Below are 26,814 nucleotides of genomic sequence, written 5' to 3' on the forward strand. Positions count from 1 at the left end.
AGTGCACTGAGCTCCCACTATGCGCAGTGTCTAGGGGATAGTCAGACCACATGGAGCCTTATTTATGCAGTCTTACCTTGCATTTCTACGAGAGGCCGTTTTCACGGCTTGAACCCGTGACCTCCAGGTCACACGACAGCAAATATTACCAATATTTGACTCAGGCAGGCTTAGATGTAGGGCCACGGACAATGATGATTCATATAGTCAGTTGGACTTGCTTAAAACAGAGATACATTAGTTGTTATAGTGTTGTTAATCTATAAGTAGTTGTTCTTTCCCCCTTAATTTAAGTGGTTTGACATTGCTTTCCTTTCTTTTATAGAGTTGGAATGGATTTGCCATCCATAGAAGTAAGATATGAGCATCTGAATATTGAGGCAGATGCATATATAGGAAGCAGAGCTTTGCCTACATTTACCAACTTCTTGACTAATTTTCTTGAGGTAAAAATCTAAAAGAAAATCTTGATTTCAAGTCTCAATTCTCTTTTAACAAGTATGGTGTTTGTAGGCAATGTTGAACTCTCTCCATATCCTACCAAATCGAAAGGGGAAACTCACTATTCTTGATGATGTGAGTGGTATCATTAAGCCTTGTAGAATGACTTTGCTTTTAGGACCTCCAGGTTCTGGTAAAACTACTTTATTATTAGCTTTGGCTGGAAATCTTGACCGTGCCCTTAAGGTATGACCGTTAGTTCTACATATTAAATCAGATTAAGTTATATGTACTGAGAATATAAAGATTAGTTACCGCTTTTGGTGTGAATCAGGTTGCTGGGAAAGTGACTTATAATGGACATGAAATGAATGAATTTGTGCCGCAAAGAACTGCTGCTTATATTGGCCAACATGATTTACACATTGGAGAAATGACTGTGAGAGAAACTTTGGAATTCTCAGCCAGATGCCAGGGAGTTGGCTCTCGTTGTGGTTAACATTTCTTTTATTAATTTTCCCCCCAAATTTCTTCTTCAATGAAATAGCATTTTTTGTTGAAATTTAACTTATTAGATATATTGATTGATGTTTCTTGGAATAATTTGCAGATATGTTGGCTGAATTGTCAAGAAGAGAGAAAGCAGCTAAAATCAAGCCAGATGCTGATATTGACATCATCATGAAGGTAAAAGACTAAGTGGTCTTTGAAACCAAATGAAGCATAGTAGAAACAGTAAAGGTTAAGAAAAGAGCAAAAAGCTAACAAGTTTACAGCTTTCTGAGAATAGGAAAAGGAACTTTGCCATATTCATGTATGCAATTTTTTAGTTATTGAACCAAGTGGAGAACTTTCTTTCTTGAAGGTAAATGCTTATAAACTTAGTTGTTTTGTGACAACGTAGGCAGCGACAACAGAGGGACAAGAAGCCTATGTTGTAACAGATTATGTTCTTAAGGTAACAAAAGTTATGTCCAATAACTTCTTTATATTTTAGACAATGAAAAGGTAGAAGAAATTTGATAACAAAGTGATTTATGTATTCAATCTGCAGCTGTTGGGGCTGGATATTTGCGCAGATACTATGGTGGGAGATGAAATGATAAGGGGTATTTCAGGAGGACAAAAGAAGCGTGTGACAACAGGTGAAATGCTTGTTGGATCGTCAAAGGCAATTTTCATGGATGAAATCTCAACTGGATTGGATAGTTCTACCACTTACTCCATTGTGAACTCTCTAAGACGCAAATCTTGAATGGAACTGCTGTGATATCTCTCCTGCAGCCGGCACCCGAGACCTACAACTTGTTTGATGACATTGTTCTGTTATCAGATGGGCAAATAGTTTATCAGGGTCCTCGAGAGGATGTCCTTGGCTTCTTCGAGTCCATGGGTTTCAAATGTCCAGATAGAAAAGGCGTGGCCGACTTCTTGAAAGAAGTATGTCTTACGATGGACTACGACTAATAAGGTTGAGAAATGTTGATCCGTTTGCCCTTCTGATGGTGCAAATTTAAACTCTTTGCTGGTGACATCAAAGAAGGATCAGCATCAATATTGGGTGAGGAGGGAAGAGACTTACACGTTTATCACATCAAAAGAATTTGCTGAGGCATATCAATCATTCCATGTTGGGAGGAAACTCGAGGATGAGCTTGCAACTTCATATGATAAGAGCAAAAGCCATCCTGCTGCTTTGACAACTCAAAAGTATGGTGTAGGGAAGAAACAACTCTTAAAGATCTGCGCTGAAAGAGAACTCTTGCTAATGAAGAGGAACTCATTTGTTTACATCTTCAAGTTCACTCAGGTGACAATTTAGTCTATTACATTTATCGATCTAACAAGTTTTTGTCTCTTCATATTTGCTTGTAAGTACTAATGCTTCCTTGTTTTGATCTGTTTTTAGCTTTCAACTATGGCACTCATGACAATGACCCTCTTTTTCCGAACTGAGATGCCTCGTGATACTATGGATGATGGAGGAATATATGTTGGCGCCCTCTTTTTTGTGGTTCTGAAGATTATGTTTAATGGCATGTCTGAGATTGCCTTGACAATATATAAACTTACTGTATTCTACAACAAAGGGACCTTCTCTTTTTCCCTTCATGGGCTTATGCAATTCCTTCATGGATGCTCAAAATCCCTGTAACGTTTGTTGAAGTTGGTCTTTGGGTGTTCCTCACTTACTATGTCATTGGATTTGATCCGAATCCTGCAAGGTAAGAGTAAAAAAAAAGATGATGCAGAATAAAAATCAGGTTCCTTTTTCTCATGATTACTAAACAAGAGTATATTTTTGCAGATTGTTCAAACATTTCTTGCTACTCATATTAGTAAACCAGATGGCATCAGGATTGTTCCGCTTCATTGGGGCAGTTCTATCACGAGGTATATTTGGTGATTAATATGTTTGTAGAAGCTCTTGTCTTGGTTAAGCTGACTAGTATGAATAGTCTACTGCTAATGTACTCTATGAATTCAGTTCTTGTGAATGAATTTGATGGGAAAAAGTGGAAACATATTGCACCAAATGGAACTGAGCCACTTGGAGTTGCAGTTGTAAGATCTCGAGGGTTCTTCCCAGATGCATACTGGTACTGGATAGGTATTGGCGCACTTATCGGATTCACAATTATCTTTAACATCTGCTACAGTCTTGCACTCGCTTATCTCAACCGTGAGCATCTCTCGAGTTTCTGCATTTATATTTCCATAAAGGAGAAAAGATTGAATTTTTAGTTTGAATATCTACAGCATTTGGTAAGCCGCAAGCTATGACATCAGAAGACGGTGAAGATGCCAAAATAACTAACAATGACAAAGATGAGTCCAATAGTAAGGGTCATAATAAGAAAAAGGGAATGGTTCTTCCATTTGAACCGCATTCCATCACCTTTGATGAAGTTATATACTCCGTTGACATGCCTCAGGTAACTAGCCAGGAATTGTTATTGATCAGTAACTACTTATGCTAATCCTGCATTTCAATAATATGTTAAAACTTTCCGATGATACTTTTAGGAAATGAAAGATCAGGGCGCCACTGAAGATAGATTGGTACTCTGAAGGGTGTAAGTGGAGCTTTCCGGCCTGGTGTTTTGACAGCTTTGATGGGAGTTAGTGGGGCTGGAAAGACAACATTGATGGATGTATTGGCCGGAAGAAAAACAGGAGGATATTGTTGAATTTGGCAAATTTTGTCCCACATCGGTGGGCTCTTGAGTTTTGGGGGGATTTCCCCCCTATAAAAGAAGGCCTAATGTTTAGGATTTAAACACACCTCTCATTTGCCTTCTCATCTGTTTAAGACATTTGTATCTTCTCTCTTTAGTATCATTTCACTTGTATTTTTGGAGTGAAATAAAATATTGGCTGTGTCCGAGGAGTAGGCAAAATTAGCCGAACCTCGTAAATTCTGGTGTTCCCTTTATTATTGCTTTATTGTCTTATTTATTATTTGGTGGCTGTCATAATTTTTGGTATAGTAGTTGTGACTTATTCACACTATATACATTTGGCTTCCGCAACAATTGGTATCGGAGCCAAGGTACTGTCTAAGTATGCTCTGTGGTTGCAGCATAGTCTGATCTTCCACATCAGAAAAGATTTATCTTGGTAACCGAGTCAAGGTTCTGTCTGAGTATGCTCTGTGGTTGCAGCTTAGTCTGATCTTCCACACCAGAAAGGAAATAATCTTGATTTGTGTCGTCAGCTATTAAATAATATTTGTGTCAAAGATGGGAGACAATAAACAAGAAGAATCTACATCAAGTGTCAACAATACGTCATCATTGGCATTTTCGCTTATGACAAGAATTGTGTCAAATGCGAAATTTGCGGTCGAAATATTTGACGGGTCCGGACATTTTGGGATGTGGCAAGGCGAGGTTCTAGATGTCCTTTTTCAACAAGGGCTAGATCTAGCCATTGAAGAAAAGAAACCAGATGTTATTGGAGAAGAAGATTGGAGAATTATCAACCGTGTTGCTTGCGGTACCATTCGATCCTACCTTGCTAGAGAGCAGAAATATCCATACACAAAGGAAACATCTGCAAGTAAATTATGGAAAGCACTGGAGGATAAATTTTTGAAGAAAAACAGTCAAAATAAATTGTACATGAAGAAGAGACTGTTTCACTTCACCTATGTTCCTGGTACCACGATGAATGAACATATCACCAGTTTCAATAAGTTGGTCACAGATTTGCAAAATATGGATACAACTTATGATGATGGTGACTTGGCCTTAATGTTGTTGGCGTCACTTCTTGATGAGTACGAGCACCTTGAAACTACTCTACTCCATGGAAATGACGAAATTTCTCTCAGAGAAGTTTGTTCGGCTTTGTACAGCTATGAACAAAGAAAACGAGAAAAACAGAAGGGCGGAGAAGGAGAAGCACTGTTTGTGAGGGGTCGTCCTCAAAATCAAACGAGGACAAAGAAGGGAAGATCCAAGTCAAGATCCAGACCCAGCAAAGATGAATGTGCCTTTTGTCGAGAAAAAGGGCACTGGAAGAAAGACTGTCCGAAGTTGAAGAATAAGGCCAAACATAACAATGGAAAGACTATTATGGATTCAAATGTAGCTGATTGTGATGATTCAGACTTCTCATTAGTTACAACAGAGTCATCAACATCATCAGACATATGGTTGATGGACTCGGCTTGTAGCTATCATATGTGTCCCAACAGGGACTGGTTCGTGGAATTTCAAGAAGGAGAATATGGAGTCGTCCACACAGCGGATAACAGCTCTCTTACCTCATATGGCATTGGTTCAATACGATTAAGGAACCATGATAGAATGATCAGAACATTGATAGATGTTCGATATGTACCGGATTTGAAGAAGAATCTCATCTCTGTGGGAGCCCTAGAATCAAAAGGGTTCAAAATCATTGCAGAAAATGGAGTGATAAGAGTATGCTCCGGTGCACTAGTGGTAATGAAGGCTAATCGGAAGAATAATAATATGTACCGCTATCGTGGCAGTACAGTTATTGGGATAGCGACAGTGACATCCAGTGACGACAAAGAGGCAGAAGCAACCAAGCTATGACACATGCGCTTGGGACATGCTGGAGGAAAATCCTTGAAAACTCTATCAGATCAAGGATTGTTAAAAGGAGTAAAGGCTTGCAACTTGGAATTTTGTGAGCATTGTGTTAAAGGGAAACAGACAAGGGTTAAATTTGGTACAACGATCCATAATACTAAAGGCATTTTGGATTATGTACACTCTGATGTTTGGGGTCCTTCCAAAACACCTTCATTGGGTGGGAAGCACTATTTTGTAACCTTTGTTGATGATTTTTCCCGAAGAGTATGAGTGTATACAATGAAGAGCAAAGATGAAGTGTTGGGAATTTTTCTCAAATGGAAGACGATGGTGGAGAATCAAACAGGCAAGAGGATCAAGTGTATTCGCACAGACAATGGAGGTGAATACAAAAATGATCATTTCAATAAGGTCTGTGAAAATGATGGCATCGTCCGACACTTCACTGTTAGACATACATCACAACAAAATGGAGTGGCAGAACGTATGAACCGGACCTTGCTGGAGAAGGTACGGTGTATGTTGTCCAATGCTGGCTTGGGCAAAGAATTTTGGGCTGAGGCAATTACATATGCATGTCACCTCATTAATCGTCTACCATCTGCTGCTATTGATGGCAAGACACCATTTGAAAAATGGTATGGAAAACCTGCTGTAGATTATAACTCTTTGCACGTGTTTGGCTCAACTGCATATTATCATGTGACAGAGTCAAAATTGGATCCAAGGGCAAAGAAGTCTATTTTTATGGGAATTACTTCTGGAGTCAAAGGATATCACTTATGGTGTCCTATGACAAAGAAAGTAATATTCAGCAGGGATGTTACCTTTGATGAATCTGCTATGGTAAATAAGGTAACAGAAGATACCAAACAAAATAAAGGTGCTTCTAAGCAGGTGGAGTTTGAGGGAAAATTTATTTTTCCTACATAAGAAGCAGAGGAGGAAACAAATGAAGATTACCCTCTGGAAGGAGAGCCAGTAGAGGAGATTCCAACTCAGGAACCTCAATAACAACTTGAATCAATAGCAACCAGCAGGCCAAAAAGAACAATAACGAAACGTGTTCGTCTCATAGAGACAGTTGTTTGTGCAACCTCAATTGTAGCTGATGATGTTCCTACCACTTATAAAGATGCTGTCCAAAGTTCAGAAGAAGATAAGTGGAGGATTGCCATGAATGATGAAATACAGTCCCTTCATCAGAATCATACATGGAGATTGGCCAATCTCCCGAAGGGAAAGAAAGCAATTGGGTGCAAATGGGTATTTGCAAAGAAAGAAGGATTTCCTAACCAAGTAAATGTTCGCTACAAAGCAAGATTGGTGGCCAAAGGATATGCTCAAAAGGAGGGAATTGATTACAATGAAGTGTTTTCTCCAGTTGTAAAACATTCCTCCATTAGAATTATGTTGGCTTTGGTAGCACAATTGGATTTGGAACTAGTTCAGATGGATGTAAAAACTGCGTTTTTACATGGAAACTTGGAGGAGGAAATCTACATGACTCAGCCAGAAGGATTCAAAGTTGCTGGAAAAGAAAATATGGTGTGCAAACTTGAAAAATCGTTGTACGGATTGAAACAATCTTCTAGACAATGGTCCAAGCGATTTGACGAGTTTATGTTGCGGCAAGGGTACAAGAGAAGCAAATACGATCATTGTGTGTATTTGCACAAGCTTAAAGATGGTTCCTTTGTATATCTTCTCCTATATGTTGATGATATGTTGATAGCTTCCAAGAATTCGGAAGAAATTGATAAGTTGAAGATTCAACTGAAGAAGGAGTTCGAGATGAAGGATCTGGGTGAGGCAAAGAAAATTCTTGGCATGGAGATAATTAGAGATAGACGTTCAAAGAAACTCTGTTTATCTCAGAAAGAATATTTGAAGAGAGTACTACAACGTTTTGGCATAGATGACAAGACTAAGCCAGTTAGTACTCCACTTGCTCCCCATTTTAAGCTAAGTACTACTATGTCGCCAATAGATGAAGCTGAACGAGAGTATATGTCAAAGGTACCATACGCAAATGCTATTGGTAGCTTGATGTATGCAATGGTTTGCACAAGGCCTGACATTTCACAAGCTGTTGGAGTTATTAGTAGATATATGCACAATCCAGGGAAGGAGCATTGGCAAGCTGTGAAGTGGATTCTACGGTATATTCATAATACTGTAGATGTCGGGTTAGTTTTTGAGCAGGAAGATAATCAGTCTGTAGTTGGATATTGTGACTCAGATTTTGCGGGTGATCTGGACAAACGAAGATCAACTACTGGTTATGTGTTTACTTTTGCAAAGGCACCAGTTAGTTGGAAGTCTACTTTGCAGTCAACATTTGCTTTGTCTACAACAGAGGCAGAGTACATGGCTATTACAGAGGCTGTGAAGGAGGCAATTTGGCTTCAGGGATTGCTAAAGGAGCTTGGTGTTGAACAAAAAGGTATCACAATTTTTTGTGATAGTCAAAGTGTTATTCAATTAGCGAAGAACCAAGTTTATCATGCAAGGACGAAGCATATTGATGTTCGGTATCATTTCGTACGAGAAATCATAGAAGAAGGAGGAGTCACAGTGAAGAAAATTCATACTACGGAGAATCCTGCTGATATGCTAACTAAGGTGGTGACTGCGATCAAGTTTCAACATTGTTTGGATTTGATCAACATTGTTGAAAACTGAAGATTGAAGATGAAGACACAATCAAAATTTGTTATTGAGAGAAAATTGAAGATGTGGAATTTTGCCAAGGTGGAGATTTGTTGAATTTGGCAAATTTTGTCCCACATCGGTGGGCTCTTGAGTTTTGGGGGGATTTTCCCCCTATAAAAGAAGGCCTAATGTTTAGGATTTAAACACATCTCTCATTTGCCTTCTCATCTGTTTAAGGCATTTGTATCTTCTCTCTTTAGTATTATTTCACTTGTATTTTTGGAGTGGAATAAAATATTGGCTGTGTCCGAGGAGTAGGCAAAATTAGCCGAACCTCGTAAATTCTGGTGTTCCTTTTATTATTGCTTTATTGTCTTATTTATTATTTGGTGGCTGTAATAATTTTTGGTATAGTAGTTGTGACTTATTCACACTATATACATTTGGCTTCCGCAACAGATATATTGAGGGTAGTATCAAGATCTCTGGCTATCCTAAGAAGCAAGAAACATTTGCACGTATATCAGGATACTGTGAGCAGAATGATATCCATTCACCTCATGTTACAGTTTATGAGTCATTAGTATACTCAGCTTGGCTGCGTTTACCTCATGATGTTGATGAAAATACCAGAAAGGTTCGCAACTTTTGACAATTTCCTTCCTTAACATGAATCTCGCCCAAAAATTAGTTAAAACATAATAAAGAAGGTTGAAGTCATATTACATTTCCTATCTATTATCCTTGTGCAGATGTTTTTGAGGAAGTTATGGAACTTGTGGAGCTTGCACCATTAAGATCAGCGTTAGTTGGTTTGCCAGGAGTCAACGGTCTCTCAACTGAGCGACGCAAAAGGTTGACCATTGCAGTGGAATTAGTAGCCAACCCCTCTATCATTTTCATGGATGAACCAACTTCAGGGCTGGATGCAAGGGCTGCTGCAATTGTGATGAGAACTGTTAGGAACACTGTTGACACAGGGAGAACCGTTGTTTGTACATTCCATCAGCCTAGTATCGACATTTTTGAAGCCTTTGATGAGGTGAATTTGATACCTTTTTGAACCCGATCAAGCTAATAAATGTTTTTTTTTCTCTCTTTTGACGTTGCGTACTAATATAAGCACCACTCTTTGCAGCTATTTCTAATGAAACGAGGAGGACAAGAGATATATGTTGGTCCTTTGGATCAACATTCTTGCCATTTGATCAAATACTTTGAGGTAAGTTGTCCTGGTGAAAAGGAGCTTTTCTTTTTTCCATAAAATACTAACTAATTTTTCCTGTATTCAGTCAATGCTCGGGGTAAGTAAAATACAAGATGGTTACAATCCAGCAACTTGGATGTTAGAAGTCACAATCTCGGCTCAGGAAATGATGTTGGGGGTTGATTTTGCTGATTTATACAAGAAATCAGACCTTTACAGGAGGACAAAAGCAGTGATAAGTGAACTGGGGGTGCCTTGCCCTGGTACAAAAGACCTGTATTTCGATAGTCAATATTCACAGCCATTTTGGACCCAATGTATGGCTTGCCTTTGGAAGAAACACTGGTCATACTGGCGTAATCCTGCTTATACTGCAGTCAGATTTCTCTTTACAATTTGCATCGCCTTGGCCTTTGGGACAATTTTCTGGGATCTTGGTAGTAAAGTGCAAGTCCAAATATACGAGACAAAGCACGTACTCATATCATCTTGAAATTACTTTAGTTCTTAATGCGAAAAGCCTATATTTTTTTTGTTATAGTGGTAACAAGCAAGACCTATTTAATGCTATGGGATCAATGTATGCTGCTGTTTTCTTCCTTGGTTTACAAAATACATCATCTGTGCTGCCTGTAGTAGCCGTTGAGCCATTTTGGACCCAATGAATGGCTTGCCTTTGGAAGTAACACTGGTCATACTGGCGTAATCCCGCTTATACTGTAGTCAGATTTCTCTTTACAGTCTTCGTCGCCTTGGCCATAGGGATGTTCTGGGATCTTGGTACTAAAGTGTAAGTTCAAACATATGAGATGAAATAAGTACTCATATAATCTGGAAAATACTTTTAGTTCTTAATGCTAAAAGCTTAATTTTTTTTCACAGGTTAAAAAGGTCTAAATTACTTATAATGCTTTTCGATCCTACAGGTTGTCATTGAAATGCCATATGTTTTTGTGCAAGCTATTTTCTATGGCGTCATTGTCTATGCTATGATTGGATTTGAATGGACAGTAACCAAGTTCTTTTGGTACTTGTTCATCATGTATTTCACTCTCTTGTACTTCACCTTCTATGGTATGATGGGCGTTGTTGTTACCCCAAATCTAAATGTTGCGCAAATTGTTGCTATCTTCTTCTTGGCCATGTGGAATCTTTTTTCAGGATTCATTATCCCGCGGCCTGTAAGTTCTTGAAACACTTCCATTTTCATTACATGAAAGTTAAATCAATGTAGAGCACGAAAATTACATGTTTTCATTAAAAAACAGTGTATGGCCATATGGTGGAGATGGTACTATTGGGCTTGTCCTGTTGCCTGGACCTTGTATGGTCTGGTTGTGTCACAATTTGGTGACATCCAAAACAAAATTAATGATGATGAAACTGTGGAACAATTCTTGAGACGTTACTTCGGGTTCAAGCATGATTTTCTTGGAGTAGTTGCAGTTGTGACTGTTGCATATGCTGTTGTTTTTTGCCTTCATATTTGCTTTGGCTATTAAGGTATTCAACTTCCAGAGAAGATAGAAGATATTATACCTGCTGAAGATCAATATGAGAAATGTTGAAGAAAAGATTGATTATAAAACCTTATACAGTAGAGATTGAAAAAGTTTGAGGATCCACCATCCCCCCAACCCCCCACCCCAAGAATATTGATTTTTTCTTCAGTACCTTGTATAATTGTATTAGAGAATTAAATAAAACCTTCAAAATTGTAATTTGTCCCATTCTAGAGCTTTTTCTCCAACTACTTGAATTCTATTTGAAATTTAAGAGTCTGCAAAAGAAACAGAGAGCAACAACAACAATCCAGTAAAATTGCATCAATAGGGTCGGGGGAGAGTAGAGTGTACGTAGACCTTACCCCTATTCCGAAGGGGTAGAGAGGTGTTTTCGGGAGACCCTCGGCTCAGAGACAATAGATTCAGGACAACAACATAAACCAGAAAAATAATGTCAGCAACAAACGGAGAACTTACAATAAATATATACTCTCTATATAACATTCTCATCGTCATCTTGATGCATAGCTTCTCTTGAACATGAAATAAATAAAAAAAAACTCATGGCTATTAGTGGTGCAATGACGACGCCGGGCTACCTAGATGGTGTAAATATTTCTTACACCATTCGTGCGTACAACTTAAACTCTTACACACACATTAAAAAAACATGAGATAAAGATGAAAACAAAAAGCCTGCTCGGTGTTATCAAAGGCGCGCTTAAAGCATGCTTAAGCCCCGAAGAGGGGCTTAAAATATGTTGAGCGCTTCGCCTCGCTTAGCGGGTGCTTTAGTGTTATTATCAAGGCTTTAAGACATAATTTTCCTTGCCAATGAGCATAATCTTGAAGATGCGACGCTAAACAATTGATATTTTACTTTATTGTAAATTTTCTTCAATTGCTTTGTCTATATATTTGGTATTCATGCTTATAGATACTAGTCTTGGACTATACATGCATATTTGTAGTTTTTCCCCATTTGCGCCTTTTTTCATTAAAGCCAACGCTCTATTTATGCTTTGCGCTTAAAGTCCTGACAAACCTTAGAGCTTTTTTGCGCTTTTCGCCTTTGATAACACTGTTGTCTCTCATTGCACCACCAACAACCATGTTGCAAATTGAATTGTTATAAGATAATAAATGAAGAAAATACTGATCGAAGGAGCTGATGGTTAGATTTCAAGAAATATTTGCACTTTATATAAGGCTGTTTTGCTTCCTTTTATTCTGATTTTTTTTTAATTAGACAAGATTCTTTTAATTAGTGGGATTTTCGATAACTAAGAGTAGAATTTCACTTTCTAGCTTATTAGAATATCTTTTCATCAGCTCATAAATGCTGCTAAGTGAGTGAGTTCTTGTTTTATTGAGTAGAATTTCACTTATTTTACCAAAAATATGTCTTTTAAATTCTCTGTCTGCAACTTCAAGAATATTTTTGTGTGGTGGTGGTGCTTCACTTTCTAGGGGCAAAATCTTAAAATACTCACTTTTGTTTCTTTAATTTTTCTAGGACAAACATGAGAATATGATTTTACTTTGCATAATAGTGGGAAAAAGGTTGTATTGTATTCCTTTTCTTTATCGTGTGAGAAAGAATTCTCTTTACTCAAATGTGCTTCACAACTGATACTACACTTGATGTCTTGAAATAGATACAAAGTGAATCAATCAGTTTTGTGCCTGAACCCCAATATATGGCTAAACAAATATATTGGCCAAGTATCTGAAAGATCGTTGTATACGGTCAAAATAGGGCTTGCCTAATTGTGTTGATTAACCGGAACTAGGGGGATGGGTCGAAGATCGGCCCCATAGCATGTCAGATCGAGATACGACGATAAGGTACCAAGTTCGGGATTTGAGGTTCCTGTGGAGATCGAGATCGAAATCGAGCAAGACCGAAGATAGCATAATAACGGAAATGTAACACTTCTCAAATTTATAAAAAAAATAAAAAAATTCGAAACACGCTATTTATAAAATTATTATTATAATTTTTTTCTTGCCTATAGTGAAAACATATAGATATATACACTTAAGTAGTTGGATGTACAATTAGGAGAATATTAATAATTTTGTTATTATTAAATATTAAAAGTATATATAAGTTAATACTAGTTGAGTTAAAACCAAAAGAAAAAAAAAAGAAAAGAAAAGAAAAGAAATGAGAAAACAAATAAAGAAAAGGAAAATGTGAAAACAAGTCCTAACCCATAAAGGGTTATGGACTGCAAAAGAAGTAAAAAGGTTTTAGGACTAAGAAACAGAATACGCTGAAACGCTGAGTTAAAAAAAAGGGCCCTCGTTCACGCACAAACGCAGAATCGTAAGACAGAGTCTTGCTGTTCAATACTCCCGCAGGCAACGCAAAGTTTAGGTTTCTTTACAAGTCGCTAATTCTTGAACTCAGGCATGTAAAATCCCCTATTATCAATTACCCTACAGTAGTAATAGGTAAGATTGAATAGCTAATTCCCTTCTTCCTCTATATCATCAATAAATTTCATAATTAGGTGTAGTACTTGAAAATTAATTAAAATACACTAGTTGTTGTAGAATCAATTGTTTGACGGATATAAATTGGATTGGAGTCTACGTATTGGTTCGAGAAGTTTTGAGGTGAGTTGATATAACCCTTTACTAAAGTGATTTAACTCACAAAAGCACACATACAAGGTGTTTGATGAATTGCTTAAAAGAGTTTATCTTTATTTAATTAGAGCGAGTGAGTACCCATTAATTTAGAATTGTTCTAGCAAAAGTTTAGATGATCTATTATGCTATATGTGCTTAAATTTTCAGATTTTTGTGTTGTTCTTATATGCTATTTTCATGTTGAAAATTATGAAGAAGAAAGAATCTTTGGAAATATTTTTATATGTTTATTTCATTCTTATGCCATGCTTTACATTTAAGGACACCAATATGAGCATGTACATAATGTTCTATAAAGAAAACATTTAGACTTGAAAAGTCACAAGAAGAAGTTTTAGAAAGAAAAGATTTTTGGGGAGTATCCTTTATTCTGAGAAGGGGTCATCGTCCAGGCCGAGGGTCCTGACCAAGGCGTTGACTTCCTGAAACTACTTGTGCCAAAGTAGGGAGCATACGAGCCGAGGGTCTCGTTGCTGAGAATTTACTTAGCCATGCTAAGGTATGATACATGAGCGCTGAGAACCATGAAGCGAGTGGCACCTCGTGGATTGGGCCTATTCGATCAGGTTGGGATCGAACCCGTGCCGATCACACGGTGACTGAGACAGAATTAAGTCAGGATAGTTGGAACTCCCAAAGTATAAAGTGAAGTATTTTTTTTAAAGAAAGAAAAAAAAAGAATTTCTTTTAGAATATTCATAAATTGCTATTATGCAATTATTTTAGAATTATTCTTATAAGCTTTATGTTTTACATGCATTTAGAACCTTTGCTCGTAATGTATATGTTATTAAAGTTTCTCCCCCTGCTGTTGAGACTCACTGAGTACAGTGGAAGGTACTGACGTTCTCTTTTGGGAACCTACATTGGTCTGCGGTACAACATAGGAACCGGATTTGCAGGCGAGCAGGCTACGAGTTAGGACCCCCATCCCTTCCAGTGATATTGGTGAGATCCGGTTTTGTTCGTGGAGTATTCTTAGAGTCATTTTTATTTAGCTATTTCTTTGTTTATTTAGAGAACTGGCCACAAAATCTCATGTCCTGAGCAGTGCATCAGTTTATCAGTAGAGGCTTCATAGACATAGTCATTGAGTTGAGATTCAGATGTTATTTTATAATAACTTAGCAGTAATTCAGTAGTTACTACGAATAAAGCTTTGGAGTTGATTTATTTAAATATTTGAATTAATCAAAAGTATTTGGTTATAGTATTGCTTTGTTGCATATAAAGTTTGGAGTTATAATAGGTATGATAAGCAGAGATGGTTCGCTCGGTCATGTTTAGTGATCGAGTGCCGGTCTCGGCTTGTTCAGAAAATGGGTCGTGATAGGAAAGGCGTGATTGGTCAAGAATCACGGCGGAAATCTTGGAACAGATTAAGTCAAGGACGGTTATTTAGCTAATCGTGGGATCTCATTCTGTAATTAGAATTATACCATAAATAGGATTCCTCTACAATATAAAGAGGGTCTTAACCATTTGTAATCGCCTTACATTCCCGCATATCAAAGCAATATATTACATTTTTTTATCTCTTGCAAGCTTTGTTGTTCAGTTCATACTTTTAATAGTTCGTTCGGTTTGTTCGAGGGCAATTAGTTCAAGGGCCATAATTATTCATCACACTGGTTTGCTTTATTTCACTGTAATTTCTATCATTAGTTCTTACATTTATCAGTTTGTGCCAAATAAAATCACATATCCTTAAAATCACTTATAAGTTTAATTGTTATATGATTTTAAGGGTAAACAGTTTGGCGCCCACCGTAGGGATAAGGATAACAGTGATTGCCTGGTATTAATTCTCATAACACACACTGCTTTACGCTTATTCTCATAAGTGTCTTTTGATTTCAGGACCAACGTGTCAAACTCTCAAGTAGCACCCACACATACAGACAACGGCCTTGGTCTTCATGGAGAGAACGAAATCATAGCCGCCCAGGGAAACGGAGTACCTCCAGTCAACCCCGATGGACCACCGTCCATAGACCAGTCTATGTCAGCTCCCTTATTGCCATTAATGGGAATTTGGGCGTCGGCCGTAAAAATAGCATCCATAGATACGCTCGAACATCCGATCAGAATGCACCGAACAGAGAAGAAGGCGAAATTAGCCTTCGAATGATATTTGAGATGTTGCAGACTCAACAAGCTGCAATAGCACAACTCCAATATCAGAATCGTGCACCAAGCAGAATCGAGCTCGAGCCATCGCAAGAAGTTGTTCATAGAGCCGAATCCGTACCAAAGAGATCGAATGAGTGAGAATCGGAGACTAGTCTTGCTATCGTAAAGATGCTCGAGGAACTAACGAAGCAAATCGAGACAGGGGAAAAGAAGATCGAGGAAAATGATAAGAAGGTGGAAACTTATAACTCCAGGGTCGGCCAAATTCCCGGGGCACCACCGGCATTGAAAGGACTTGATTCTAAAAAGTTTATATAAAAACCTTTCCCCCAAGTGAGGCTCCGAAGCCAATCCCAAAGAAGTTCCGTATGCCCGAGATACCGAAGTATAACGGGATGATAAATCCAAATGAACACGTCACTTCACACACGTGCACCATTAAGGGAAATGACTTGGAAGATGACGAGATTGAATCCGTGTTGCTGAAGAAATTAGGAGAAACTTTATCGAAGGGTGCCATGATATGGTACCATAATTTACCACCTAATTCTATTGATTCATTTGGTATGCTTGCATATTCTTTTGTGAAGGAAGACGCTGGAGCCATTAAGGTTGCAACTAGAAAGTCGGACCTATTCAAGGTAAGGCAAAAAGACAACGAGATGCTCAAGGAATTCGTATGTTGATTTCAAATAGAACAGATGGATTTGCCACCGGTAACTGACGATTAGGCTGTTCAATCTTTCACTCAAGGTCTCAACGAACGGAGTTCCATAGCTTCGCAATAACTAAAGCAGAATTTGATCAAATATCCAGCCGTCACTTGGTCCGATGTACATAATCGATATCCAGTCGAAGATTAGGGCCGAAGAAGATCAAGTGGGGGCTCCAATTGGTTTGATTTATCCCAACAGGCCCGTGGACAGAGTTAAAAGAGACTTCGATCGGGAACCGTGATCGAATAGAGACTAATAGCAGCCATACGATGGAGATCAAAGAAATAACGGGCATGGGCACAACCCGCTCAGAATGATAGAAGGAATGATCGGGGACAGAGCTCCCAAGGGCTCATGAGCAAGAGTGGTTTCGATAGGGATACCGAGTCCAAAGAAGTACCTCGATTGTCAGAATATAACTTTAGCAGATGCTTCCATCATAGTATCAGCCATTGGGCGTATCAAAGATACCAGGTGGTTGACCTCTGCAGACCGATGCGGCCCAGAGAAACCCAAACCAAATATACAAGTATCATGGAACCCATGGCCATAAAATAGAAGATTACAGACAACTAAGAGAGGAAGTAGCCTGATTGTTCACCGAGGGGCACCTTCGAGAACTCCTAAGTGATCGAGCCAAGAACCACTTCAAAATAGAGATTCAAATAGACAAAACGAGTAGGAAGAGCCACAACATGTGATTCACATGATCGTTGATCATTGGAGGAATCGATTTTCCTCAAGGACTGGTATTCAAACGCACCAAGGTGACAATCACAAGAGAAAAACGGACTCAGAACTATTTACCAGAAGGGACCTTATCTTTCAACGATAAGGATGCTAAAGGGATCGAACAACCTCACAACGACGCGCTGGTTATATCTATCCTTATGAATAAAATTCAAGTTAAACGTGTGTTAATTGATCCAGGTAGCTCGACCAACATTGTTCGATCAAGGGTCATAGAGCAACTCAGACTATAAGATCAAATTGTGCCAGCAGCTCGAGTACTTAAAGGATTCAACATGGCAAGTGAAACCACCAAAGGGGAAATTATTTTGCCAGTAAATATGGCCAGGACCATCCAAAAAATAAAGTTCCATGTGATCGAGGGTAACATGAGGTACAACACACTGCTCGGAAGGCCTTGGATCCATAATATGAGGGCAGTACCCTCGACACTTTATCAAGTCCTGAAGTTCCCAACATCGAAAGGATTCAAAGCGGTGTACAGTGAACAACCCGCCACCAAATAAATGTTTGCAATCGACAAAGTGGTACCAGTATCTGCGCTTTCATCAACAAAGGGATCGGAGTCGAAGGGAAAGCAGGAAGTCAAATAGCAATCACAGTCACCGGCCTTGGCCCAATCGAAGGAGCAGGAAACTTTCGAGGATGATGATTATATGATACCTCGAACCTTCATAATCCCCGATGATTTAGACGCAACGAAGTCAACGATCGAAGAGCTGGAACAAATCATACTGATCGAGCATCTGCCCTATCAAAAGGTATACCTGGGCATGGGGTTAACTCCCGAGCTTAGGAAAAAATTTATTCAATTCCTTTTAGATAACATAGATTATTTTTCTTGGTCCCATCTTGATATGACAGGGATCCCACACGAGATCACCACCCATCGACTAAGCTTGGACCCGAACTTCCGTCTAGTAAAGCAAAAGAGAAGACCCCAGTCTGAGGTTAAGCATATATTCATCAAGGATGAGGTAACCAAACTTCTAAAAATAGGGTCCATTCGAGAAGTAAAATATCTCGAATGGTAAGCAAACATAGTAGTAATCCCTAAAAAGGGAAATAAACTTAGAATGTACATAGACTATAAGGAATTGAACAAGGCCTGCCCTAAGGATTCTTTTCCTTTGCCGAACATCGATCACATGATCAATGCCACGGCCGACCACGAGATTCTCAGTTTTCTTGATGAATATTCTGGGTACAATCAAATACAGGTGAACCAAAAGATCAGGAAAAGACTTCATTCATCACTAAATATGGAACCTATTGTTATAAAGTAATGTCGTTCGGACTAAAAAATGCTAGTGCAACTTATCAACGCCTAGTAATCGAATGTTCGAAGAACAAATAGGGAAATCTACGAAAGTTTATATTGATGACATGCTAGTTAAGTCCCTGCGAGTAGAGGACCATTTGAAACATTTGGATGAGACTTTCGATATACTAAGGAGGTACAACATGAAACTCAACCCAGAAAAGTGTGCATTCGAGGTCGGCTCGGGCAAGTTTCTCGGCTTCATGGTGTCTAACGGGGGATCTAGATCAACCCCAATAAAATCAAAGCTATTGAGGATTATCAAAGTCGTATATAATGTGAAGGCCGTGCAGAAGCTGACCGGGTGCATAGCCACCCTAGGACGATTCATCTCGAGGTCCTCAGGTAGGAGTCACCATTTCTTCTCATTACTTAAGAAGAAGAGCAATTTTGCATGGACTCCAGAATGGCAACAAGCCTTAGAAGAACTAAAACGATACCTGTCAAGCCCTCCACTGCTTTACACCCCGAAAACGGACGAGCAACTCTACTTATACTTGGTGGTCTTGGAAATAGCGGTAAGTGGGTACTAGTCCAAGAAGAACAAGGTACGCAATTCCCTATTTACTATGTTAGTCAGACCTTAGGCGAGGCCGAAACTAGGTATCCTCACTTAGAAAAATTAGCGCTTGCTTTAATAAGCTCCTCTAGGAAACTAAAACCGTATTTCCAATGTCACCCAATATGTGTTGTAACGAACTATCCCCTTTAAAATGTTTTTCATAAACCCAAACTTTTGGGGCGATTGGCCAAATGGGTCGTAGAACTCATCGGGTACGATATTGAGTATCAACCCCGAACAACCATCAAGTCTCAAATCTAGGCAGACTTCGTGGCTGACTTTATGCCAACCCTCATACCCAAGGTCGAAAAGGAACTATTATTAAAATCAAGTATATCATCAGGGGTATTGACCCTCTTCACGGACGACACTTCGAACGTGAAAGGGTCCAGGCTGGGCATCATTTTGAAGCCGTTCACGGGTAACATAATTAGACCATCCATCAAAACTTCAATGTTAACTAACAATGAGGCCGAGTATGAGGCCATGATTGCAGGTCTCGAGCTTCCTAAAAGTTTGGGAGCAGAAGCCATCGAGGCCAAATGTGATTCCCTACTTGTGGTAAACCAAGTCAACAGAACTTTCGAAGTTCGAGAAGATCGAATGCAGAGGTACTTGAACAAGTTACATGTTACTCTACATCGATTTAAGGAGTGGACCTTACAACACATACCTCGAGAACAGAACAACGAGGCTGATGCCCTTGCAAACTTGGGGTCATCGGTCGAAGATGACGAGCTTAACTCGGGGAATGTCGTACAACTCTCGAGATCAGTAATCGAAGAGGGCCACGCTGAAATAAACTCTTCAAGTTTGACTTGGGATTGGAGAAACAAGTACATTGAATATTTGAAGAACGGGATGCTCCCATCAGATCCGAAGGAGTCGAGGATTCTAAGCACGAAGGCAACACGGTTCACTTTGGCCGAAGATGGAACGCTATTCAAGAGGATGTTTGATGGGCCAGTGGCGATATGTTTGGGGCCAGGAGACACCGACTACATTCTACGGGAAATTCATGAAAGCACTTGTGGGAACCACTTCGGTGCCGAATCAGTGGTCCACAATGTTACCAAAGCAGGGTACTATTGGGCTGATATGGAAACGGATACAAAAGACTTCGTTCGAAAGTGCGACAAATGTCAGAGATATGCACCGATGATTCACCAGCATGAGGAGCAACTCCACTCGGTCTTATCCCCATGACCGTTCATGAGATGGGGAATGGACATCGTCGGCCCTCTACCATCAGCCCAGGTAAAGCTCAGTTTATTTTATTTATGACTGATTATTTTTCTAACTAAGTTGAAGCACAGCCTTTCGAGAAAGTCAGAGAAAAAGAAGTCGTAGACTTCATTTGGGACCACATTATATGTCGATTCGGGATGCCTACTGAGATTGTGTGCAACAACGGAAAGCAATTCATCGGCAGCAATGTAACTAAATTTCTCGAGGATCACAAGATCAAAAAGATTCTATCAACGCCATACCATCCTAGCAGGAATGGACAAGCCGAATCGACCAACAAAACCATCAGTCAAAATTTAAAGAAAAGATTGACCGACGCTAAGGAAAAATGGAGAGAAATATTGCCCGAGGTTCTTTGGGCGTACCGCACGATTTTGAAATCCAGTACGAGGGCAACATCATTCTCTTTGATCTATGGCATCGAAGCTCTTATCCCAGTCGAGGTCAGGAAACCTAGCCTCAAGTTTCGATATGCGATAAAAGAATCAAATAACGAGGCTATGATCACGAGCCTAGAATTGTTGGATGAAAGATGCAAGGCCGCCCTAGTTTGATTGGCCACATAAAAACAACGGATTGAAAGGTACTACAATCGAAGAACCAATCTTCGACACTTTAAAATAGGGGTCTTGGTGCTAAGAAAAGTCAGCCTCAACACTCGAAACCCGAATGAAGGAAAACTGGGTCCAAACTGGAGGGACCATATTAGGTCCTCGATATTATTGGAAAGGGATCCTACAAGCTCGGCACGATGAATGACAAGAAACTACCAAACAATTGGAACGTATCACTCCTAAAGCGATATTACTACTAAGGTACGACCTTCTCCATTTTCATTTATATTTTAAGCTAACCAATTGCAGGTATTCGATCAGGAATGTCGATGGATCCTTCAACACAAAGTCTTTAGGTCTGAAAGCATGCATTGTACTCTTTTTCCCTTGGGTTTTCAGGTGAGGTTTTTAAAGAGGCAATCATTGGTCATGGTAACTTAGACTAATTCAACTGTATCCGAGGCTTCTTTACAATCAACCTCGAATACTGGGGGGGCATTACCCTCGAATGTCAACTTTGTTGTAAGGAAATTACTTCGTAACATCGGGGTCTCGATAGGTAAATTTTGTAAGGGCCAAATGGTCGAATAAACCATGCTCGTATAGGTTACTCGAGCCCTAACATCAAACATGTACGCATGTATAATTATCTATTGAAAGAAGTATTTTCCCTTGCCGACATCTCATGCCTTAGAAAATTTTTCTACTTTATTTCATACTCTTAATCTATTGTGTAAACAGGCTTAAGGTCTGATCATAACGGAACGCCACACTCGGGGACTGCCGTTCGAAAGACAAACAACATCGAATTATAAAAACTTTGAGACCATACGACCTTAAAAGGCGACCCTTGATTTTTACAGGCCACGACCACCCCACTCGGTGACTGACATTTCGGGCAAGCGCGAATTAAAACAGGAAAATAAGCCCAAAGGTCAAGTCCCAAATAAAAAGGCTACGGCTAAATTAACACGATTCGGAGACGTCCGAATTCCGTAATAAAACAGGCCTTCGAATATTCTTATAAGTCAGTTAAAAGGCTACCCTCGACAAAATGACAAAGGACTTCGATAATATCAAGCCTCAAGTGCCCAAATGAAAGCCTAAGGACCATCTTTCATTTTGAGTTTGATGGATCATCCTCACTCAACTAAAAAACCTAAAGATTACCCTACTTCGAGTTTGAGCCAGCACTCACTTGACATTAGTTCGGTTTCGGTCCAAATTGCCTAAGCCTCAAACCTATGGATGTAATTTCATAAGGCATAAATAAAACAAAAAATGACAAGGGAAAGAAGATCCTTTGTATAACAAAAATCATTTACGAAGGCGGCATGGCCAGATCTGAACTCTTTACAAAGGCCAAAACGACCTTAAAAGAAACACTACTAGTCCTAAGTCCTAGTTTTCTTTGGGAGCAGCTTCTTCGCCCTCAGAGTCTTCCACTAGATTTGCTCACATCCTCGGAATCCTTATCAGGAAATGCTAACTTCCGAGCCTTTGCTTCCTCAGTCTTGGTAATCTCGAGATCAGCAGATATGTCAAAACTATGAGCAAGAACCCCCTCGAGAGCCTCCCTTCGAGCTTGCCATTTCGAATGATCTACCATGCCCTTGGTTTGATCGAGGGTGGCTTCGGTGTTGACTTTGTATTGAGCTGTAGTAGCCTGGGTCTTAATATTCATCGCGGCCACTTCAGATCTGGCAACCTCGAGGTCCTTTGCCAAGTTGGCCAAATTGGACTCGAGCTCCTCGACCTTCTTCACCTGGACCGAGGCATTGTTCCTTACACATCAAAGTTGTGACTTGGCCGAATTCAGCTCAGCTTGAATGGTTTCCTTTTGTGCAACCAAAATATCCATACATCCTTTGAAATGTTTGGCTTCGGCTCGCACTTTATCTATTTTCCCTTGGAGGCCCTTGATCTGTTCGAGCCTCTGTCGAACCTGCAGAATGGGATTGTTAGTTGTTATCTCCGACTCATCCTCACTATCATGAAGAACTCAGAATATCTTCTCGGCCATCTCTTCATGCGCATCTCGAGCCTCCACCAGGTCTACCTGAAGCTTCTCACTGAGAAGCATGTAAGTATTGTATTTCTTAGTGAGACCTTGGACTTCGGCCTTGCCTTCCTCTCGGATTCGAAGAAAGGCCTCATGATGCAACACCGAAGCCTACGAAAAAGGAAGAAAATGTTAGAGATATTTACAATTCAAAGTCATTAAAAGATAATGGCCCTTGAACATACCCGATTCAGAGCGTGCTGGGCCTCGTTGAACAAGCAGGCAACGTCCACTGCATACATTATGGCTTGGCCCTCTTCATTGAATAAATATCAAAGATAGCTAGCCACACCTATGGGGTAGAGAAACCTTGAGTATCTTCCGGGATCGAGATGATAAGTGGTCGCTTACGGTCAGGATCGACGCTGGGAGCAGGAAATTGGTTGGTCAGTTTAAAGCTCGAGGATGTCTCATTCGAGCTCTTCCTCGGTACGACCAAGTCACCCAGACCGTTGACATCTTCCACTTCGGTAAAGTAGTCAATGAAAAGGTCTTCTGCTTCATGGGCCTCTCCGCCTTGACAAGTCTCCACAGCCTGAGCACACATATCATCGAATCCGAAACTGGAGGGAATGAGGAAGAGCCCCCGATCTCTATTGACCCAAGTGGGTCCTTCGAGGCATCATCTTCATTCTGAGGGGCTTTCATCTCGATTTCTGCACCAGCAAAGACCGCCTACTCGACGGTCTCCCTATCTCAAGGTGAAGCATCTTTAGTTTTTTCTGGCTGAGACCCATTAAGTCGGGGCGAAGTAGTTTCGATTGCCGCCGGTCCAGTGGCTCCTCGAATCTCAGTGCCAACTCGCGCATGAGGCACCAATCTATAGTTTTGTTCTTCTTCATCTTCGTCTTCGGTGTCATCTAATAGCTGGTGGGCGAACACTAGAGTTACGTGGATAACATCCCACTTAGGTTTGCGGGGCCTCCTGGCCAGCCTTTTCTTTTTCGGGATTGGGGAACTCGGAGCCTCCTTTATTTTCTTCTCTTTGCCCTTATTCGGGGCAAACGGGGAAAGGAGTGCCTCTTATTCAGCAGAGACGGGGCTCATTGGCACTTTCTTCCCGAGGCCTATAGAATGAAAAGGAGGAGTAAGTATAATAACAAAACCCGAATGAAAACCTTTCTAAGGAAAGAAGATTACCATGATTACGAGCCTCCTATTGGCCCCTTGACACCTCCTTCCAAGCATGCTCGGAATAAGTTTTTTGTGACACCAATCCCTCGACCCATTGCCTCAGGTCAGGGATCACTTCCGGTACAACGGCCACAGCTGCAACACAAAGATTTGGATGAGGGGAAGACAAGAAGTAAAACGGCAAAAATGGATATTCGAAGGTAGAACAGTACTTACATTTCATGTTCCACTTTTCAAGGAACGACATGTCTTCCGCAGGAATTAGATCCTTTGTCTTTATTCGGACAAATCTACCCATCCAACCTCGTCTTGAGTTTCGTCTATGCTTCAGAACGGGGGTCTGGTGGCTTAGCGGTGGAGCTTGATCATGCCTCCACGATAAAGCCGGGGGGCGTAGAGGCGCATGAGGTGATCGAGAGTAAAATGATGCCCCTCAATCTTGCTTACAAAGAATCAAAGGAGGATCATGATCCTCTAAAACGACGGGTGAATTTGGCCCTCAGTGACATCGTACCTTTTGCAAAAGGCAACGATGATAGGGTCTAAGGGACTTATCATGAAGGGGTAGGTATAGACACTCAGATACCTCTCCTTGTGAGTTGTGATGGATTCCTCGGGGCTAGGCACTACTACATCCTCTCCTACCTAGTTGCACTCCTTTTTCACCTTCTCGAGAAGACCTTCTGTGATCGTGCACATGTACCTCGATATTGGTTCACACCAACCCAGTGTCGGGGGTTTATTCTCCACCTTGAAATTACTAGCAGTGGCACACTTCGTCAGAACAAAGTCTGCAAGGGGATATTCCGCTGTGGCCGCAGTGCCGACGGATTTGATAAAGAAGCCTTTTCCTTCAATGGAACAGTTTTCGATGTTTTGGCCATTTTGTTTTTGCGAACAAGGAAGAACGGGGATTAGTACCAAGATCATAGAACATTGTCCGTATGGCCAAGGCGACGAAGATTGTAAAGAGAAATCTGATTGCAGTATAAGCAGGATTACGCCAGTATGACCAGTGTTGCTTCCAAAGGTAAGCCATACATTGGGTCCAAAATGGCTGTGCATATTGGCTGTTAAAATGCAGGTTTTTCGTACCTGGACAAGGCGCGTTGAGTTCACAAATCAACACTTTATTCCACCTGTAAAGATCTGATCTCTTGTATAAATTAGCAAAATCCACCCCCAATATCATTTCCCGAGCCGAGGTTGTGACTTCTAACATCCAAGTGGCTCAGTTGAGAGACCATTGACTCCTAGCAAACCAACTAATACTTATAAATTGTATTAGTGCAAGCCAGATGCTGCCAAATCCACAAACTTTAAGTTTCATGTCCTTCTCTTTGATTCGAACCAGTAACTTTGATTCGAACCCTATAATTGTCTTAAAAAATTTATTGAATATATATAAATTATTAATTTAGAACTCAGTAACTTCAAAAATGATTAGAATTTCGAATCCATAAGTTTGAAATCCCGGTTTCGCCTCTGCTTTATAGGAGCAAAATCTTAGAATACTCACTTTTGTTTCTTTAATTTTGCTAGGACAAACATGAAAATATGATTCTACTTTGCATAATAGTAAGAAAAAGGTTGTATTGTATTCCTTTTCTTTATCATTTGAGGAAGAATTCTCTTTACTGAAATGTGCTTCATAATTGTTACTACAGTTGATGTCTTGAAATAGAAAGAAAGTGAATCAATCAGTTTTGTGCCTGAACTCCAATATATGGCTAAACAAATATAGTAACATGATCCAATACAAACAGAACATATATGTATACTTCTTCAAGTGGTAACCTGTATACACTGAGTTTTATAATCAATCTATTCTTCGATTTTCCTCGTATAGATCTTCAGCAGGTATAACATCTTCTATCTTTTCTGGAAGTTGAATACTTTAATAGCCAAAGCAAATGTGAAGGCAAAAACAACAGCATATGCAACAGTCACAACTGCAACTACTCCAAGAAAATCATGTTTGAACCCGAAGTAACGTCTCAAGAATTGTTCGACTGTTTCATTATCAGTTATTTTGTTTTGGAGGTCTCCAAATTGTGATACAACCAAACCATACAAAGTCCAGGAAACAGGACAACCCCAATAGTACCATCTCCACCATATGGCCATACGCTGTTTTTCGACGAAAAAAACATGTCATTTTCGAGCTCTAAATTGATGTTCATGTAACAAAAATGGAAGCGGTTTAAGAACTTACAGGTCGTGGAATAATGAATCCTGAGAAAAGATTCCACATGGCAAAGAAGAAGAGAGCAACAATTTGTGCAATATGTTGATTTGGAGTAACTGCAACGCTCATCAAACCATAAAAGGTGAAGTACAAGAGAGTGAAATACGTGATGAACAAGTACCAAAAGAACTTGGTTACTGTCCATTCAAATCCAATCATAGCATAGACAATGACGCCATACAAAACAGCTTGCACAAAGACATACGGCATTTCAATGAAAACCTGCAAGATAATTAAAAAGATAATATGTAATTTAGACTTTTTTTTAAAACCAGTAATTGACCTATAAGAGGTTAAATTCTCTGCTTACTTGTCCAAAGGCATAAGGGAAGGCAGAATACATTCCAGCAGCTCTTTCTCTGTAAAATACTGTACGCTCAATGGCTACAACGGGCAACACTGATGCTGTATTTTGAAAACCAAGGAAAAAGACAGCAGCATACATTGATCCCATAGCATTAAATACATCTTGGCTCTTACCCCTGTGAAAAAAAATTAAGCTTTTAGCATTAAGAACTAAAAGTATTTTCCAGATTATATGAGTACTT

At 39.8% G+C, this 26,814-nt stretch overlaps 1 protein-coding gene and 1 pseudogene across 1 annotated transcript; one reads left to right on the top strand and one right to left on the bottom strand.

Moving 5' to 3' along the window:
* The first annotated feature begins 784 nt into the window (after positions 1-784).
* Positions 785-10,819, top strand: LOC142161755 (pleiotropic drug resistance protein 1-like; annotated as a pseudogene).
* Positions 10,820-25,710: 14,891 nt separating this feature from the next.
* LOC107803871 (pleiotropic drug resistance protein 1-like) lies at positions 25,711-26,758 on the bottom strand. The gene is made up of 3 exons (XM_075240891.1): positions 26,577-26,758; positions 26,234-26,488; positions 25,711-26,148 (listed from the first exon to the last, which is right to left on the bottom strand). Exons 1-3 carry the CDS (start codon positions 26,718-26,720, stop codon positions 25,891-25,893), a joined length of 657 nt encoding a protein of 218 aa, XP_075096992.1. The 5' UTR covers positions 26,721-26,758; the 3' UTR covers positions 25,711-25,890.
* Between the last annotated feature and the right edge of the window lie 56 nt (positions 26,759-26,814).

The sequence above is a fragment of the Nicotiana tabacum genome, chromosome 20 (assembly GCF_000715075.1).
Source record: "Nicotiana tabacum cultivar K326 chromosome 20, ASM71507v2, whole genome shotgun sequence".
NCBI lineage: Eukaryota > Viridiplantae > Streptophyta > Magnoliopsida > Solanales > Solanaceae > Nicotiana > Nicotiana tabacum.

Excerpts from the sequence above, each read along its gene's own strand:
- LOC107803871 (XM_075240891.1), bottom strand. The coding sequence starts at position 26,720 with ATGGGATCAATGTATGCTGCTGTCTTTTTCCTTGGTTTTCAAAATACA. Across the intron at positions 26,489-26,576 it reads TCCCTTATGCCTTTGGACAA|GTTTTCATTGAAATGCCGTA; the intron begins GTAAGCAGAGAA and ends ATTATCTTGCAG. Across the intron at positions 26,149-26,233 it reads GATTCATTATTCCACGACCT|CGTATGGCCATATGGTGGAG; the intron begins GTAAGTTCTTAA and ends GTCGAAAAACAG.